At 41.1% G+C, this 15,873-nt stretch overlaps 3 protein-coding genes across 3 annotated transcripts; 2 read left to right on the forward strand and 1 right to left on the reverse strand.

The window, feature by feature from the left end:
- Nucleotides 1-166: 166 nt before the first annotated feature.
- Nucleotides 167-6,549, forward strand: LOC102712808 (mitogen-activated protein kinase 14). The gene is made up of 10 exons (XM_006653967.3): nucleotides 167-664; nucleotides 1,354-1,762; nucleotides 3,110-3,237; nucleotides 3,330-3,389; nucleotides 4,212-4,361; nucleotides 4,444-4,599; nucleotides 4,690-4,901; nucleotides 5,236-5,337; nucleotides 5,447-5,586; nucleotides 5,700-6,549. The coding sequence occupies exons 2-10, from the start codon at nucleotides 1,366-1,368 to the stop codon at nucleotides 5,984-5,986; spliced, it is 1,632 nt and encodes a 543-aa protein (XP_006654030.1). The 5' UTR covers nucleotides 167-664; nucleotides 1,354-1,365; the 3' UTR covers nucleotides 5,987-6,549.
- Nucleotides 6,550-9,120: 2,571 nt separating this feature from the next.
- On the forward strand, nucleotides 9,121-12,054 carry LOC102711349 (V-type proton ATPase subunit c''2). The gene is made up of 4 exons (XM_006654921.2): nucleotides 9,121-9,410; nucleotides 9,508-9,585; nucleotides 11,336-11,506; nucleotides 11,585-12,054. The coding sequence occupies exons 1-4, from the start codon at nucleotides 9,310-9,312 to the stop codon at nucleotides 11,751-11,753; spliced, it is 519 nt and encodes a 172-aa protein (XP_006654984.1). The 5' UTR covers nucleotides 9,121-9,309; the 3' UTR covers nucleotides 11,754-12,054.
- Nucleotides 12,055-13,371: 1,317 nt separating this feature from the next.
- On the reverse strand, nucleotides 13,372-15,782 carry LOC102713079 (probable indole-3-acetic acid-amido synthetase GH3.6). Its single transcript, XM_006653968.3, has 3 exons — nucleotides 15,108-15,782; nucleotides 14,931-15,038; nucleotides 13,372-14,831 (listed from the first exon to the last, which is right to left on the reverse strand). The coding sequence occupies exons 1-3, from the start codon at nucleotides 15,437-15,439 to the stop codon at nucleotides 13,433-13,435; spliced, it is 1,839 nt and encodes a 612-aa protein (XP_006654031.3). The 5' UTR covers nucleotides 15,440-15,782; the 3' UTR covers nucleotides 13,372-13,432.
- Nucleotides 15,783-15,873: the final 91 nt, after the last annotated feature.

Here is a 15,873-nt window from a genome sequence, read left to right on the forward strand (position 1 = left end):
ATAAACTAAAATTTAAATTTTAAATTGGTGTTGATTTTAGGATTTTTATCAAATATTTTTTTATCCTTAATTTACAGATATATATATATATAATTTATTAATTACTTTTATTTATAAATATACCGTTTAGCGATACCGTGCATCTCCAGAGCAGCACAGGGCCGGGAGTAAATTTCGCGATTTGGAGACGAAACGAAAGCGAAACCAACCTGCAATTTATCAAACAATCGATCGGAAAAAGCAGAGACCACAACCTCTTCTCCACGACTCCTCAGCTACAGCTACGAGCAACCTCTCTCTCTCTCTCTCTCTCTCTCTCTCTATGTGGCCGCCATGAGCTTTGCCTAGATCACAGCTGGATTTCTTGGCTGCATCCTCCTCTTCTTCTCTTCTTCTTCCTTGTTTCTTTCTTTGCAGCTGTGCGCGTGAGAAGCAGTAGGAGCTGTGAGCTGTGGAGCTCGCTCTCTCTTTTCTTGCTGGACCAGCTGGTGGCTTAAAGATCCTGCCTTTCTTGCTTCCTTTCCCTGGAGATCCCCTCTCTGAAGGTCCCTGAGATCTCCTAGGAGGAGTTTGCTGGTGTTCTTCCACCCGTGCTGCTTGTTCTTTGTTCGATTTGTTAGCGCCGTGGTGGGAGGGGAGCTCGTCTCCTTGGTTCGAGATCTCGGTGAGTTGGATGAGTTTGTGTTGATTGGACTTTTGGCTGTGTTTCTTAGCTGATCCCTTCTGTTCTTGCTGTGAATGTTAATTTTTAGTTGGATCCATTCGGTTTTGAGTTGATGTACTGTTTCTTTTGGGGATTTTCAAATTTCTGGGTGAGTGATTGGGCTATTGTTGATCTACAGATTCGCGAGTGCGAGTACTTTTCCAACAAAAAAATTGGTATTTCTTTTAGGATATTTGCAGTGCACTTCTCTAATCTCTTCGATGTATGAGGTTTGCTCTGAATGGGGATAATATTCATTGACGATGTGCTATGAACTGCCCTTTGCGCCTCCTAATTTGCATCTTGTCAGGACAAATTTCATCAATCGGGTTCCTTCCTATAGAGAACAAAAGTTTACCTCTTGATTTTTCGTATACTGTACGTATGGTCCCGTACACATCGTTGAATCATGTGGTTTTTTGTCAAATAATTAATATTCGTTGATGTAAAAGTGTACATGATTGACATGGTACGTTGTTTCGGATGAAACCACTTCCATGTATGATTTATCTAATGCCTTGGACAGTTGACTTAATTTCACAAAGGACTATGTCTTTACCACGCTTAAAATTATGATCCTAGTCTTTTCCCTTTTGTTATACTAAAAAAGCTGATCTGAATCTGATTTATTTTTCCTCCTTATGATTCAGACACCTTCTGAAATGGATTTTTTCACCGAGTACGGTGAAGGAAGCAGGTACAAAATAGAAGAAGTAATAGGAAAAGGGAGTTATGGTGTGGTTTGCTCTGCTTTGGATACTCACACCGGTGATAAGGTTGCTATCAAGAAAATCAATGACATCTTTGAGCATGTCTCTGATGCAACGCGTATACTTCGCGAGATCAAGTTGCTTAGACTCCTGCGACATCCGGATATTGTCGAAATTAAGCATATTCTACTTCCTCCATCAAGGAGAGAATTCAAGGATATCTACGTTGTTTTTGAACTTATGGAGTCTGATTTGCACCAAGTTATAAAGGCTAACGATGACTTGACTCCTGAACATTATCAGTTTTTCCTGTATCAGCTGCTCCGAGGACTGAAATATATACACACAGGTAATTGATTTATTTTCACATGAAACATGGTTCAGCAGCTTGCTGTAAAGAGTGTTCTATTTAAAAACGAAATAAATTTTCTATGGATAATGGCCATCATGGTATAACAATGGGAGTGATATAAATTTTATTAGAATAGTATATAACAATTGAACTGTTATTCTACTAGCAGATTGTTCTGGGATTGCTGATTCAGCTTTTGTGTTTTTTCTGTGGAAAGTTTTATGGTCCCTGAGAAAGTATGTTGAGGTAATACTTTTTAGTGTAAAATTCTGTTATCTCTAGATACCTCGAGGTACCAAATTTTTACACTAGAAAATGTATTACCTCAAGGAACTATTTCAATGATGATAAAACGGCTCTTTTTCTGTAACCTATGGCTTATCTGCATAGACTGTATAGTGAAACAATCTTATGAAACTGTGAGTTACTTTAGTTCAGATGAGACCATAAGTATCCTGAAACTCTAGCAATGTAGAACTTTCTTGTGGAACGACTAGATGGCCCCTGATGTCCTTTGCTGTAGAATTTCTAAATATCTGGAGTGTTAGCCAAGCTTACATATTGGCATCAGCAGCCAGTAATTGTTCTCCTTTGCTTCCCCTGTTGTGAATTTGCTAATTTGTGCTAGGATGTATTTCCTGAGGTGTGGTGTATAAGTTTAATCGCCCAAACAATGGTAACTTCAACCTGATCTCTATCTATACATGATACTATCATGGTTTTTACCTTCTTGCAATGCCCATAACAAATTACTTTTCCTAGTGAAGAGGCTATGCTTGCTGCTCTTTGTGCAAAGTTGAACACCTAGCTAACAACTGCAACTGAATCGGATTATCATGTAATACACTACTCCTGTTTGGGCCATAATAAACAAGAAATTTCATACTGTGTAGTTGCTTCATCGTCTTAGCCTGTTTATTTGGTCAGAGAACTTAGTCTGTAAGTGCTGAAGAACATAGGCAGATGTGATGCATATATTTGATACATTCAGGCATCCCATTATTGTTGATAGGCATACCCCTGTGAAGCATCAAGCACCCTTTTTTGGTCAAGTTAGTTTTGTTCTTTAGATTTTTTTTGATTAACATAATAGTTTTCCCAATTCATCTTATACCATGATAAAAAAAAGATCTATTTTGCTGCAATAATAATACTGTAATACGACTATACGAGGAATAATAAGATAAGACGAGGACTACTAAAAGATTCATCCTTTTCTGTACTTAGTGCTGTACATTCGTGTAATTACTAATTACCAGTCCATTTTGTGTCCTCCAAGAAAAAAGTCCATTTTATTTGTGACCCTAATTCCTGACTGATGCATCTTTTGATAGCTTTTTGCAGCAAATGTATTTCATCGAGATCTCAAACCAAAAAATATCTTGGCAAATGCTGATTGTAAGCTCAAAATATGTGATTTCGGCCTTGCAAGGGTAGCTTTTAGTGATACCCCAACTGCCATCTTTTGGACGGTGCGTCATTTCACTCCTATGACCTATTCTGCTCATTATTCTAAGTTGTTTTAAGATTTATAATATTAGCTAATTGATTGTTCTGTTCTTAGGATTATATCGCAACAAGGTGGTACCGGGCACCAGAGCTATGTGGATCTTTTTTCTCCAAGGTTGTAATCGCATTTTAAATTTTATACTGAATCATTTTATCAGAAAACAAATTCCATTATTATTTCTTTTCTTTTAAGTTATTCTGGGGTAGAAGCAAACATGGATAGCATTTATATGAACAGATTGTAAATATTTAGCTATCATAAGGTCAACTTATAGCAGTTAGACAATATGGCTTCTTGATTAGGAGTTAATAACAGATGAAATGGAATGTTTTATTGGTTAATAATATGTTCGTATGCCTTTGATAGCTAGTGTTTCATTGCCATTTCTGTCGTTGTGTGACTTTCCATGCCTATTGTTTTTAGTATTTTCCTGGCAGCTTCACTCAGTTGAGACTATATATGGGCTTCCTGAACCAGATAACTCTAATTAACAAGCCACATGAAGGCATGCGTACTTGTAGTGCCACTTTTGACCCCCTGCATTTGTTGAAGCATATTTTTCAACCTGAACTACACAAACAACCTCCTTGCTTACTTATCATCTAACTATTTTAAACACCTTTCCTACATGAATGATCCAAACACATCCCAAATCGTTAACTCCAGGCTCTTGTACCGAGTTTTTACACATCGACCATACAATAAGTTGTGTCTCATACAGTTAAAAGAAATTGCTAGGAGAAGCGGGAGTTTATGCGTACTGATTTTTTTCCTGGTTTGACATCCAAACATCTAGTGTTTTTTTAATCTCATCTCTTCATACAAGTAATGCTGTGTACACGTGTATTCTCCCTCTTTTTTTACCTTTTTCATGGGCATATATGTTTGCCAATATCTGGACCACCCGTGAACATAATGTGTTTCATTATTTTGCAGTATACACCAGCAATAGATATATGGAGTATTGGCTGTATATTTGCAGAACTTTTAACTGGAAAACCTCTTTTCCCTGGGAAGAATGTTGTTCATCAACTTGATATAATTACAGATCTACTTGGAACACCTTCTCCGGAAACAATATCTAGGGTCAGTATGGGTTGACTTAGAAAATAGTTACTAATTTGAAATAGAAACCTGTAATGATTTTTGACATGTACTTCTGCAACAGATTAGAAATGAGAAGGCAAGACGCTACTTGAATGGTATGAGGCGGAAAAGGCCTATACCATTTACACAGAAGTTCCCAAATGCAGATCCACTTGCAATGCGGTTGTTAGAGAGAATGCTAGCTTTTGATCCAAAAGATCGGCCAAGTGCTGAGGAGGTATTGCCATTGCTAGCCTCAGCCTTGCATCTCTTTTTGTTGTTTTGTTAACTCAAGTGTCCGCAGCTAATGTAGCAACCACATTTTCAGGCGCTTGCTGATCCTTATTTCAAGAACATAGCTAATGTTGATAGAGAGCCTTCTGCTCAACCTATTACAAAGCTAGAATTTGAGTTCGAGAGGCGGAGAATTACCAAGGAAGATATAAGGGAACTCATATATAGAGAAATTCTCGAGTATCATCCAAAGATGTTGAGGGAGTTCATTGAGGGAACTGAGTCAACTGGTTTTATGTACCCAAGGTGCGTAGCCATTCTGAGCTTACTTTTGTTGCTTTAAAATCTTTAGCCAAGGTAGAGTACCTAACATGATTTCTGAGAAAATTTAGTGACCTTATTGTTGAACTACCTGGTTAGTTCTATGTTGAACACGCTATATGTTTGTATCATTATTGTTTGTGTTTGTTCAGGTTAACAGTTAAATATATTTATGCACATTTGACAGTTTTTGTGATGTGTCGTATTAAGTAGTGATTACTTATTTTAGTTGCTCATTTGTTGTTGAAATTGATCAGGCACTACAAAAACCTGAGGCTAATTCAAAGAACTAAATTTAATTACTCTATTATGTTTACAGTGCAGTAGATCATTTCAAAAAACAGTTTGCATACCTTGAAGAACATTATGCCAAGGGATCAACAGCAGCTCCACCTGAGAGACAACATAACTCATTACCAAGGTAAGATATTTACTTCAATTTTTTAATATGGCATGGATTGGCTGATGGAACTTCTAGCTCCAAATTGAATATATACTTGATTATTGACTATCTACTTTTGTGTCAACAGGCCTTGTGTTGTCTATTCAGATAACCGACCACAAAGCACATCCAATGTCACTGAGGATCTTTCCAGGTGTTTAATCAGAGACAATACAATAAAATCACAGCAAGATTCTGCTTCAGTTGGTGCAAGCAGAGTTCCTCAAGGTTAGCATCTGTAGCTTACTAGTTGACTTTAATCTGCAATTAACTTTGTATCCTCAATTGTATCTATCATACATTGTGTCTGAAGGTAGATTTGCACATTACCTATATTCTAGGTGCTGCTGCAAGGCCTGGTAAAGTAGTTGGTTCGGTGCTGCGTTATGGCAACTGTTCAACATCTGCTGCTGAGCAACAATATGAGCAGCGAAGGGTTGTTCGGAACCCAGCAATTGCTCCAAACAGCAGTGTTTCTTTGGGGAGCTCGTACCCCAGAAGAAACCAGACCTGCAAGAGTGAAACAGGTGATGCTGAAAGGATTGATACCAGCCAAGCCGGTCCACCAAAGCCATATGTGGCAAACAAATTGCCCGCTACCGTCGATGGTCGGAGTGGCCACTGGTAAATTTCTGCAGTTCACCAGCAAAACCTTAGTCACCACAGCATCAGCATGGGCTTATTATTCTCTGTAGTTCATTCTTAGACATTTAAAACATGTCATTCTGTACAGACGTGTATTATTTCTTGGGGCTTTCCACCGAAAAAAAATGAATTTTACTGGAAGCCCTTGGGGTTAGGCTGCTTGTTTCTGCGTTTCTTCATAGCTCAACCTCTAAAAAAAGATCTGGTACACAAGATCACATGGAATTGGACATGATTCAGTTCGAGGGGGGTATAGTGGAAACTGGAAGCAACAATGGACTGTAACATTATCTATTTTCTGAGAAAACAAGGACTCTTTACTGACCAGACTGATGCTGCTATTCAATTTATTTTCCAAGTGGGTAGTAAATCTGAAGAAGGATCATGTAAACAGCACAATGTTAAACATTACTATGTATTTCATTCTTAAGAACACTCTCCTCTTTGCGGAGCTATGAGCTGCAACTATTTGCTACTATGTGACATTGCTGTAACTTGTGTAACTTAATTGCATTTCAAGTATTTCCCTTCTTGTTTAGCCTGTAATTCAGCTCTAGAATTTGAACTGCCACTTGTGTTCTATTGCCCGTTGTTCGGTTTGTTGGTTGTTACTCTCCAGGTTATTGTTTTTGTAGGTTGTCTGGTATAAACTGTAGCATTGTTTCACTTGCAAATCTATTCTAATTTGTACTCCGGTTTTTAATATTTGATGTTGCTGATTTTTTTTATATGCATTTGACTATTTGTCTATGTAAATATGTAAAAATATAAGTCATTGGTAAAGTATCTGTATCATAAAAATAAATAATTTTTAATAATTTTTTTTAAATAAGATGAATGTGATTCATTACACGAGTGTTCAAAAGTCATTGGTATCAAACGCTAAAAATTGAAAATTAATTGAAGGCAGTATCACAATTGGAGGGAGTATCACAATAACATGTACTCTTTGTATGTAGTTCGAGGCCGCATGTTGGATTTGTGACACTACGACCTTTTAAAAAAACTCTTGTCACAAAGGGATTTTAAAACTGATTATAAAAATGGAGTCTTGAATTTGTGACAATGTATTTGACATCGATAGCTAATGCCAGATAAGTTGGCACCAAGGCACCAAGCCTGTATAGCCCATGTCCAACACATTATGGCCACCTTTTTGCCTGCCCTTGTTCATGTTTTGGTAAATGTTCCCATTCAATAGAATACCTAATTTTACAATTTCATACTACATGTTGATAAGAGATTATCACCCGATTTTAATGTCCGAGAAAAAATAATTTGTTCTATTATCTGTCATAGTAAAAATTATGCAGCTATAGAACTTTGACTGAATTGCATTATACTCTATTTAGAATTCAAATTAAACAGGCAGACTGATCTCTTTTTTACATCCAGCTGTAATATCCATTGAGTAGTACGGAAAAACATAACAGCAGCCCATCTTTGACTGTTCACAAAGCATAACCAGACCTCTTATTAATAATTAAAGAAATTATAGGCAAACCTTTTATATATGTGTTCCTAGCGATCGAAAAGCAAAGACCGAAAATTAACTACGATTGAAAAAACAAAAAAATAACTTCAAATATAAGAAATGCAACAACATCAACTCTAAATATAAGTTTTAAAATATAATTTTTGGCTTATAAACATAAGCGAAAATAGGAGTCTATAAAGTGTCCCGTCTAATTATCGGTACAAATTTGAGATAAAATTTTCAGCATTTTCAGCATGCATACTAGTGTTCCCTCTCTTCAAAACTACACCAAAAGCAAAACCATCCAAATATACAACAAATCCACCCGTAACTGCGTAAAATCATGATTAGCAGAGGGGTATTCACATTTCATTAAGATCACATTGCAATTTTCGGCAATATTGAGCTCCTAGCATACCATTCTAAAATTCTAGATCTAAGCTATAAGGGGAAGCATATACATGCAAAATCCACCAAATTAGAGGCATGAATTCACAAATAAGCTACATCAAGAAGATAGAGAGAAGGATCTAACTTTAGATACCAAAATCAAACTGAAGATTTTTAGTTGAAAATGTTACCCCTATGATTTGGGGACAAGAGAGAAAACACAATGGGCTATCCGATTAGTCCAAGGTTGAATAAGACATCATCTTTCCTGGTGGACCTCTTAGGGAGCCGTAAGTGAAATGGTGTCTTCGCTAATGGCTCCTTACTAGAGCCACTGAGAAAAGTGAGCATCTGCACTAGAGGGCCACATTACCTGGCCGCCAATGAAGATAAGTCTTTGATGATGATATTACTTCTTTGGATACACATGATGCTCACATTCCTCAAGTTGTGATACAAGATCATCACTAGAGTTCGTATGGGATAATTGAAATTACTCATGAGTTTGTCTCTAACTATTTTTAGCAATTTTGAGAATATACAAGACCAACACGAGTGTTCAAGTCAAGATGGAGATCCAAGTTATTTGAAGTTCGGGTCCACCTTGAGATTAAGGATCATGTTCCACCAAATCGGTCGCCCAAATTACATACAAATTTCGTTTTTGATTCTACCTATTTACAAGAAGCTAACGAGAACACATTTTCAATGGATATAGTATCACATCAAAATTCCTTCTAATTCAATGAGAATCATCAAAACAATAAGGTAGTTGTTGCATTACCATTTTTTAGGCCATGGGTCTTCTATCGTGTTGGAGTTCAATAGGGATGCATCCCAGGGTCCTTGGTCTACTCTAAACCCTTTATCTTCAGCAGCCATCATCAAGTTAACATTGGATTTTGCTTAAATTATTCGGACGATTACAATTTCACTGGTAATAAGTTTGTGGAACCCCAAATTCATGAGATTAATCATTCATCCACAATTCATATTGTCTTTTCGTTATCCTTGATAATTTCTTCGATTGTTTACGAAAGCAAAGCCTTCCTTATAACTTTATAAGGCTGGCTACACGAAAGTACGGTCGATAATGACTATACGCATAAATATAGCGGTTTGTGATGTACATTCACCAATCCAAAGCTAAATTGAGTTCAATCTTGGTCAATATAATGAATAATGGTCAATATAATGAATAATGGTTATTGAACTAAAATACTACACATGTATAGGCGTTCTTCTCCAAACCGAAGGCGTATTCTGTGCGCCCGCGTCCCCTGTTTCTCCTGAGACCAACCTCGCCGTCCACCGGTGGCGCTAGGGTTAGCGGATCCCCGGCGCTGCCGATCGGAGGGAGATCGCCGCCATTAGCCAACGACAAGCTAGGTAGAGAGAGAGAGAGATAGAGAGAGAGAGAGAGAGAGGAGGAGGAGGATATGTCGTCGTGGGGGAGCGCGCTCGTGCACATCTCGCCCTACACCTTCTCCGCCATCGGCATCGCCGTCTCCATCGGCGTCTCCGTCCTCGGCGCCGCCTGGTCTGTCCCCGTGCCCCCCCCCCCTCCTCCCCTCTCTCGCATCGCTACATGTTTGCGTCTCATCGCCCGATGCCGTTGAACTTTTTTTTTCTTGCAGGGGGATCTTTATCACCGGGAGCAGCCTCATCGGAGCCGCCATCAAGGCGCCCAGGATCACCTCCAAGAACCTCATCAGGTACCAGTTCTTCAATCCATGTATCCCGGTGTGCACTAATCTCCTAGACCGCCTCGCTCGGTCTGTGCCTGTCTTGCTTTGTGACCTCAAGCCTCATGATTTCATTTAATTGGTTGCTGCTGCTGCTGCTTTGGTATGTGATGTCGGTTAATTTCCTGATGCGGTTTAGGAATAGTTGATTTAATACAATAGCTTTGTTAGTGCTGCTGATACATGTACAAGTCTTGTTCTTGTATGTATACTTCCTAAGGTGGATATATTTCTGGTGTGTTCTGAGCTAATAACATGAATTGACTTAGATTTTAGTTTTTTTTTTCTTGCTAGAACGAATCTGATGCCATCTTACAACTTTTCTGTTGATTTGTAGTTTTTATTAGATCTGTAGTAATGCCAACAACATGCAATAACTTCTGGACAGCTAAAATCTCATGTGTTTTAGATCTAGGGAGACCGGGGACTCCTAAACGATTTCTCTAGGCAGTTAGTTTAGTTGAGTGCCCTTTCATGCTTTCAACTCTTATGCCTTTTATGTTTAAGGTATTATACACGCATGGAGCCATGGCTTAGTTTCCCTGTGAGCACTATCCTATTGTTGGCATTAAGCCATCTTGTTCGCTTCAGTTGCTAGAAAATTGAAGCTCAAGGCAAATATTGGATCCCCGCTGTTCCGTGTTCTTTTCACTGGTTACCGTAGTCAAAGTCTGGGGCCAGACCAGTATCTTACCCAGCTAATGTCTTGAACTACCTCTGTTTCATTATGTAAAATTCGATTCAGACATCATATTGAATAACTCTATTAATTAATGCATGAAGGCATCATGCTAGAGATCTGATTGTTATTGCATCAATCTCAAGTGACATAGTCATATCATTGATAAGATTAAGACTAGTCAACTACATTCATACAGGCATAAAAATCTTTGCCCTACCTTTTATCTGCAAAGTTTTTAATGAATTTATCAAGAACTCAGATATATATATATATATATATATATATATATATATATATATATATATATATATATATTAAAAGAGCATGCAAGACCTCATATGTTCTAGTTGAATTTATGTCTTGTAGTACACGCAAATATACATTAGCTGCCGCACCTATTTTCTAGTCTATAGTCTAAAAAATGTGTGCATTTAATGACTATACAACATTAATTAAGGGACTTGGGATTTGTTTAGTTGCTTGAAGCAATTCATCCTGCTTGTGGTGGATACATGGTGCATTTTACTGTGAATAAATAAATGCAGCTTGAATTTTTTTTTTTTTTGGCTGCTACGGTTCTGGTGAGTGTCTACTGGATGCACTATGATGTGATTTCAGTTTTGTTAACTGAATTATTTTTGGTTTCTGCATCAGACATACAAACAAAGTCTATGGCTTCTAGAATTGCATCTGCTAGGTTCATATCTCTACTAAAAAAGCGTTGTCGACTGTCCTCCTTCTCCCCTCATGCATAGAGTGCTCCAACTGTGAGAAATTCAAAAAAGAAAGTAACTGCCCCGAAACCCTGAAAAAAACCAAAAAAAAAAGGGAAAAAAAACTGTTCCCTCGCTTCCCTCCATGCACAGTGCATCACATTTACAAGAAAGACAGGCAAATAAAGAACTTTTGTTTTCTGCTCAATCTATCAATTGGTCCTATTCCCAATGTCCCATTGCAAAGCACGTAATCCTTTTGAATGATAATGTTTACCTTTTAACTTGTGATACTGACACCTATGCATCTAATTGTACTTTACAGCGTCATCTTCTGTGAGGCTGTTGCAATTTATGGTGTAATTGTGGCAATCATCCTCCAAACAAAGCTTGAAAGTGTACCATCAGCTCAAATTTATGATCCAGAGTCTCTCCGAGCTGGCTATGCAATCTTTGCATCTGGTCTTATTGTTGGCTTTGCTAATCTTGTTTGCGGGTAAGCACCAAATTGTTGTGCATTATTTCTTGTGCTTCATCCATTCAGTCTCATATGGTTTAAATTTCTGATCGGCAGGGTATGTGTGGGAATAATTGGAAGCAGCTGTGCATTGTCTGATGCTCAGAATTCATCACTCTTTGTAAAGATCTTGGTGATTGAGATCTTCGGCAGCGCGCTGGGTCTGTTTGGAGTGATTGTGGGCATAATCATGTCATCTCAAGCAACATGGCCAGCGAAAGCATAGCGCTATCCATGTGGGAATCTGTAAATTACTTCGGGGAGACCTACATCTGGTCCAGTTGTTGTTGTTTTTTTTTTATATATATCGCATTTTTTTAGTAAATCTTGTATATTTGATGCTTTATGCATCTGGTGGTAGACATACTGTTCCTACGGTAAAGACTACACAACTACTGGGTACTTCCACCTTGTAGTTGTAGGTGATAGTATGTAGCTTTTGCAGATTGACATTGTGGTCTGCGATTAAATAAAATCATTGGACTCGATAATAAAAATACCTACTGATTCTGGGTGGGTTTCTCGTTGCTTTGTTGGCCAAAGATAAATCTTATTTTGTGTACCTAGTGATCTTTACAATGTTTGTTTATATTACTGGAAGCTTGCACAGTTACAGTCCCATGACTCATCTCATCTGGATATGTACTTGTTTGACACAAGACCACATGAATCAATTTACATAATGCTTAAAAGCGATGAACTTAGACAACCATAAAAGTTTATATTCGTATCATTTTAGTGGCAAATGGAATCGAGGCTCCGTTTATCATGTTGCTATAGTTGATTATAAGTTGCTACAGCTTATAAGGGACTAAAAATAGTTTATAGGTAAAACTTTTATATATTTTTCTTAGTGATTTAAAATGTAATACTGAAAAATAAAGTACAATGAAACAAACCAAAATCAACTCTAAAAATAAGTTTTAAATTTAAATTTCACAGCAACTTTGAGCTGAAAAGCAAATGATGGAAGCTTGTTTGTACAAACACACCCATATATTCAGAATGCATGAACATGTTCTGCTGGTTACCACTCTGGACAATTAAATTATCAATAATTACATCGAATTCAAATCAAATCGTATTGGTTCGCCAATCACGAGCACCAGAGGCAGGTTTGAATAAATTAGTGCGGAATTTTGAAGGTGCATTTAGTTTCAGATGAGATTACTACCATCCAAGTCTTTTCATTTTTGTTTATGTTTACAAGCCAAAATTTATATTTTCAATATTAAATTTAAAGTTGATTTTAGAGGTTTTTACCGAAGTTTATTTTCCAGCCTTGACTTTTAAATCACTAGGAATACGCATATAAAAGTGTTATATACAAATTATTTTTCGTTTACTAATATGTCATTTGACTTTTTTATTAAAAAATGAATCAATCATTCCGGTAGAGTTGTTTTAACACACTCTATATTTTAATATAGGATGTCATTGATGTTTTGACGTACGTCTGATTATTTGTTTTTTTAAAAAAATTTTATGTAAATATGTAAAAGTTTTAAGTTATAATTAAAATATATTTGGCGGTAAATTCAATCGAAAACATAAATAGTAATTAAATAAGGTTTTTAATAAGATGGATGATCAAGTATCTACCAAAAAGTCAACTGTCATACATAGTGAATACATTTCACCCTATTTTTTCGCTTATGCTTATGCTTATAAGCCAAAATTTAAATTTACAATATTAAATTTAGAGTTGATTTTAGGGTTTTCTTTTACCGAAGTGCATTTTTCGTTCTTGGCTTTTAAATTGCCAAGAATACGTATATAAAAGCTTTATTCACAAATTATTTTTCGTTTACAAATATATTGTTCAACCTTTTCAGGAAAAAAAATCAAACAACCACTCATTTAAAGAAACTTTTTAAGATGATTATCCAAAAACATGAAATTTTTTCATCCTTTCAGTGAATCAGTGGTACAGCTGCTGCACACTATGGAGGATTGCAGCACATCGATGAGGCGCCGGTGCCTGACGATCTTGGGCGGCTTGTACTGGTTCGCCGGAGCGCCGCCGCTTATCGCCTCCTCGGCGAGCCTGTCGAAGGTGCCGGGCGTCACCACGGCGATCTCCAGCGGCGCGACGTCGCCGGTGGCTCTGCTCAGCCTGTACGCCCCACCGAAGCAACCCTCGAGCGGCGCGCAGCATCGCCTGAGGAAGGCGGCGGCGTCGCCTGACCTCTCATGGTCGGGCAGCCTGCTTCCGTTGCGTACCTCGACGGCGATCGTCGCGCCCCGCAGCCGGCGTCCGCCGTCGTCGCTGATGAACGCCGCGAACTCGACGACTTCGCCGCCGGCGGGTAATGACGGCTCCTCGTGCTCCTTTAGCATGAGCTGGAAAGTGTCCATGGCGGCCATGACGTCCCTCTCGTTGAGCATCTCGGCGTGTTCTTGCGGCGGCGGCGCTCGGGTCACGAACTGCAGCCGAGGGGAGGAGTTGTGGAAGCCGGTGACCTTCACGACGTCGCCGATGCGGTAGCGGTACAGCCCACGGAACGTGGAGGCGACCACCTCGTACGTCTTGCCAGCCTCCACGCCGGTGATGTCCACCGGCTCGGCCGTGTCGGAGCGGCGGCCGGCGTCCATGTCGAACGGGATGAACTCGAAGTAGGCCGCCGTGGGGAGGAGCACGTAGGTGGTTTCCTCCGGCGGCAACGTGCGCTCCAGGTTGATGCCGATGGGGCACTCGGAGGCGAGGTAGTCCGTACCGAGCACAGGCACGGCCTCGCCGGCGAAGTGCTTGATCGCCGGGAAGTACTGCTCCATGATCCCCGTCGTGACGCAGGAGACGTACCTCGCTTCCGGCCACAGGTCGCGCAGCACGCCGCGCCAGTCTTCTCTCTCGCAGACACGGCGGACACGGTCGGCGAGCTCCGGGCGCGGCCCGGCGAGCACGCCGTCCTGCACGGCGCCTCTCATCGCCGCGTCGGTGACGACTTCGGCGCAGACCGTGCCGGACTCGAGGTCGGCGCAGAGCTGCCGCCATTTGGACTGGAGGAGGCGCAGGGCGCGCGCCAACCCGGCGGCGTACGGCGCGCGGATGCAGTCGACGGCGTCCCAACGCCGGAGGCCGCAGAGGAGGTGGCAGTACATCTGCTGCTGGTAATCGGCGCCGAGGATGACCTCGACCGGGCTGACGCAGGCGGACATTACCGGCGAGGTTGCCCGGAGGCCGCTGCTCCGGATGCCCCACGCCGTAGTCGCCATGGCCTCGTGCCCGCCCTTGGTCTTCGTGACCTCACCGGCGTACAAAAACCACAGAGCCTTGCTCACTGACGGCCTTGGAGGGAACATCCTGAAAGAATCATTCCGGCGGCAACGCCGGCGAGAGTCAGTTCACCGGCTGATGAGTGAATCGTGGTGGAGTGAAAAGGTCTTCGTCTGCGTCGAACACCTTCTGACGAGCGCGGAGTTGGCCTGCATCACGGCGGCGGAGGCGGCCCTCGCGCCGGGCGAATCCAAGTATGGTATCAGCTTCGGCCGCAGCGAGCTCGTCCCGGAGCTGCACGTCGATCGGATCAGCCATCAACCGATCAGGCTGGGGAAAGGAGGAGCAGCGGAGGTGTATCACCTGAGGAAGAAACAGAGGAGGCGGCGCGGCGAGAGCTCGAGCTCGAGCTCGTCGGGGCGGGCCTCGCCATCCGCGACGCGGCGTATGGACTCGGCATAGTCTTCGTACGAGCTGACGGGGACGACCCGGCGGAACTCGTCGGCCGCCGCGGCGAGGCCGATGGAAAGGAGGCGGCGGTGGTGGGCGTCGTCGGGGACGTACCGGCGGAGGTAGGCGGCGCCGGCGCTCTCGGCGAGGATGGCGCGGAGGGTCTCGAGCTGGAGCCGCGGGGCGTCGCGCGTGGCGTCGTCAAGCCGCCGCAGCGCGAGCTCGTCGGCGGCGGCGGTCGCCATCGTCGGGGGTTGGTCAAACCTGGAGCCGGAGGTGATCGGGGGATCCCGGCCTCTCTGCCTCTCAAGTAACGTGGCTTTCAGTCACCGACATGTGGGTCCCAAGAAAAGGTGGACCCACATGTCTGTCACTCCAATGTCTCGCTCTTCGATGGCTGCCTCTCACTGGTCAGTGCAAGTCAAGTCGCTTGCGCTACCTTCTCCTGTCGGTTAAAACGACGGCGGGAGAGAGCTGTTTTTGTAAGGATTTCTGTTGATTCCAGGTGGATTTCGTGCGTAATCTTTTGAGTTTTGAGCTATGACCGATAAGCCGTGGAAAAAAAAAATGAAAAAAGCTACCCGAATAATTTAGGGGATTTTATAAATTTACCACTGTTTTTTTCTAAATTATAAGCACAATTTTCGTGACATTTTTGTAAATTTTCAATGACAGTTTT

Source organism: Oryza brachyantha, chromosome 5 (genome assembly GCF_000231095.2).
Source record: "Oryza brachyantha chromosome 5, ObraRS2, whole genome shotgun sequence".
Classification (NCBI taxonomy): domain Eukaryota; kingdom Viridiplantae; phylum Streptophyta; class Magnoliopsida; order Poales; family Poaceae; genus Oryza; species Oryza brachyantha.

Coding starts and splice junctions, on each gene's coding strand:
- LOC102713079 (XM_006653968.3), bottom strand. CDS start 15,439: ATGGCGACCGCCGCCGCCGACGAGCTCGCGCTGCGGCGGCTTGACGAC. Junction 15,039..15,107: donor CTCCTCTGTTTCTTCCTCAG/GTGATACACCTC, acceptor ATCGACGTGCAG/CTCCGGGACGAGCTCGCTGC. Junction 14,832..14,930: donor AACTCCGCGCTCGTCAGAAG/GTGTTCGACGCA, acceptor TGATTCTTTCAG/GATGTTCCCTCCAAGGCCGT.
- LOC102711349 (XM_006654921.2), top strand. CDS start 9,310: ATGTCGTCGTGGGGGAGCGCGCTCGTGCACATCTCGCCCTACACCTTC. Junction 9,411..9,507: donor TCCGTCCTCGGCGCCGCCTG/GTCTGTCCCCGT, acceptor TTTTTCTTGCAG/GGGGATCTTTATCACCGGGA. Junction 11,507..11,584: donor TTTGCTAATCTTGTTTGCGG/GTAAGCACCAAA, acceptor TCTGATCGGCAG/GGTATGTGTGGGAATAATTG.
- LOC102712808 (XM_006653967.3), top strand. CDS start 1,366: ATGGATTTTTTCACCGAGTACGGTGAAGGAAGCAGGTACAAAATAGAA. Junction 3,238..3,329: donor CAACTGCCATCTTTTGGACG/GTGCGTCATTTC, acceptor TTCTGTTCTTAG/GATTATATCGCAACAAGGTG. Junction 4,600..4,689: donor ATCGGCCAAGTGCTGAGGAG/GTATTGCCATTG, acceptor CCACATTTTCAG/GCGCTTGCTGATCCTTATTT.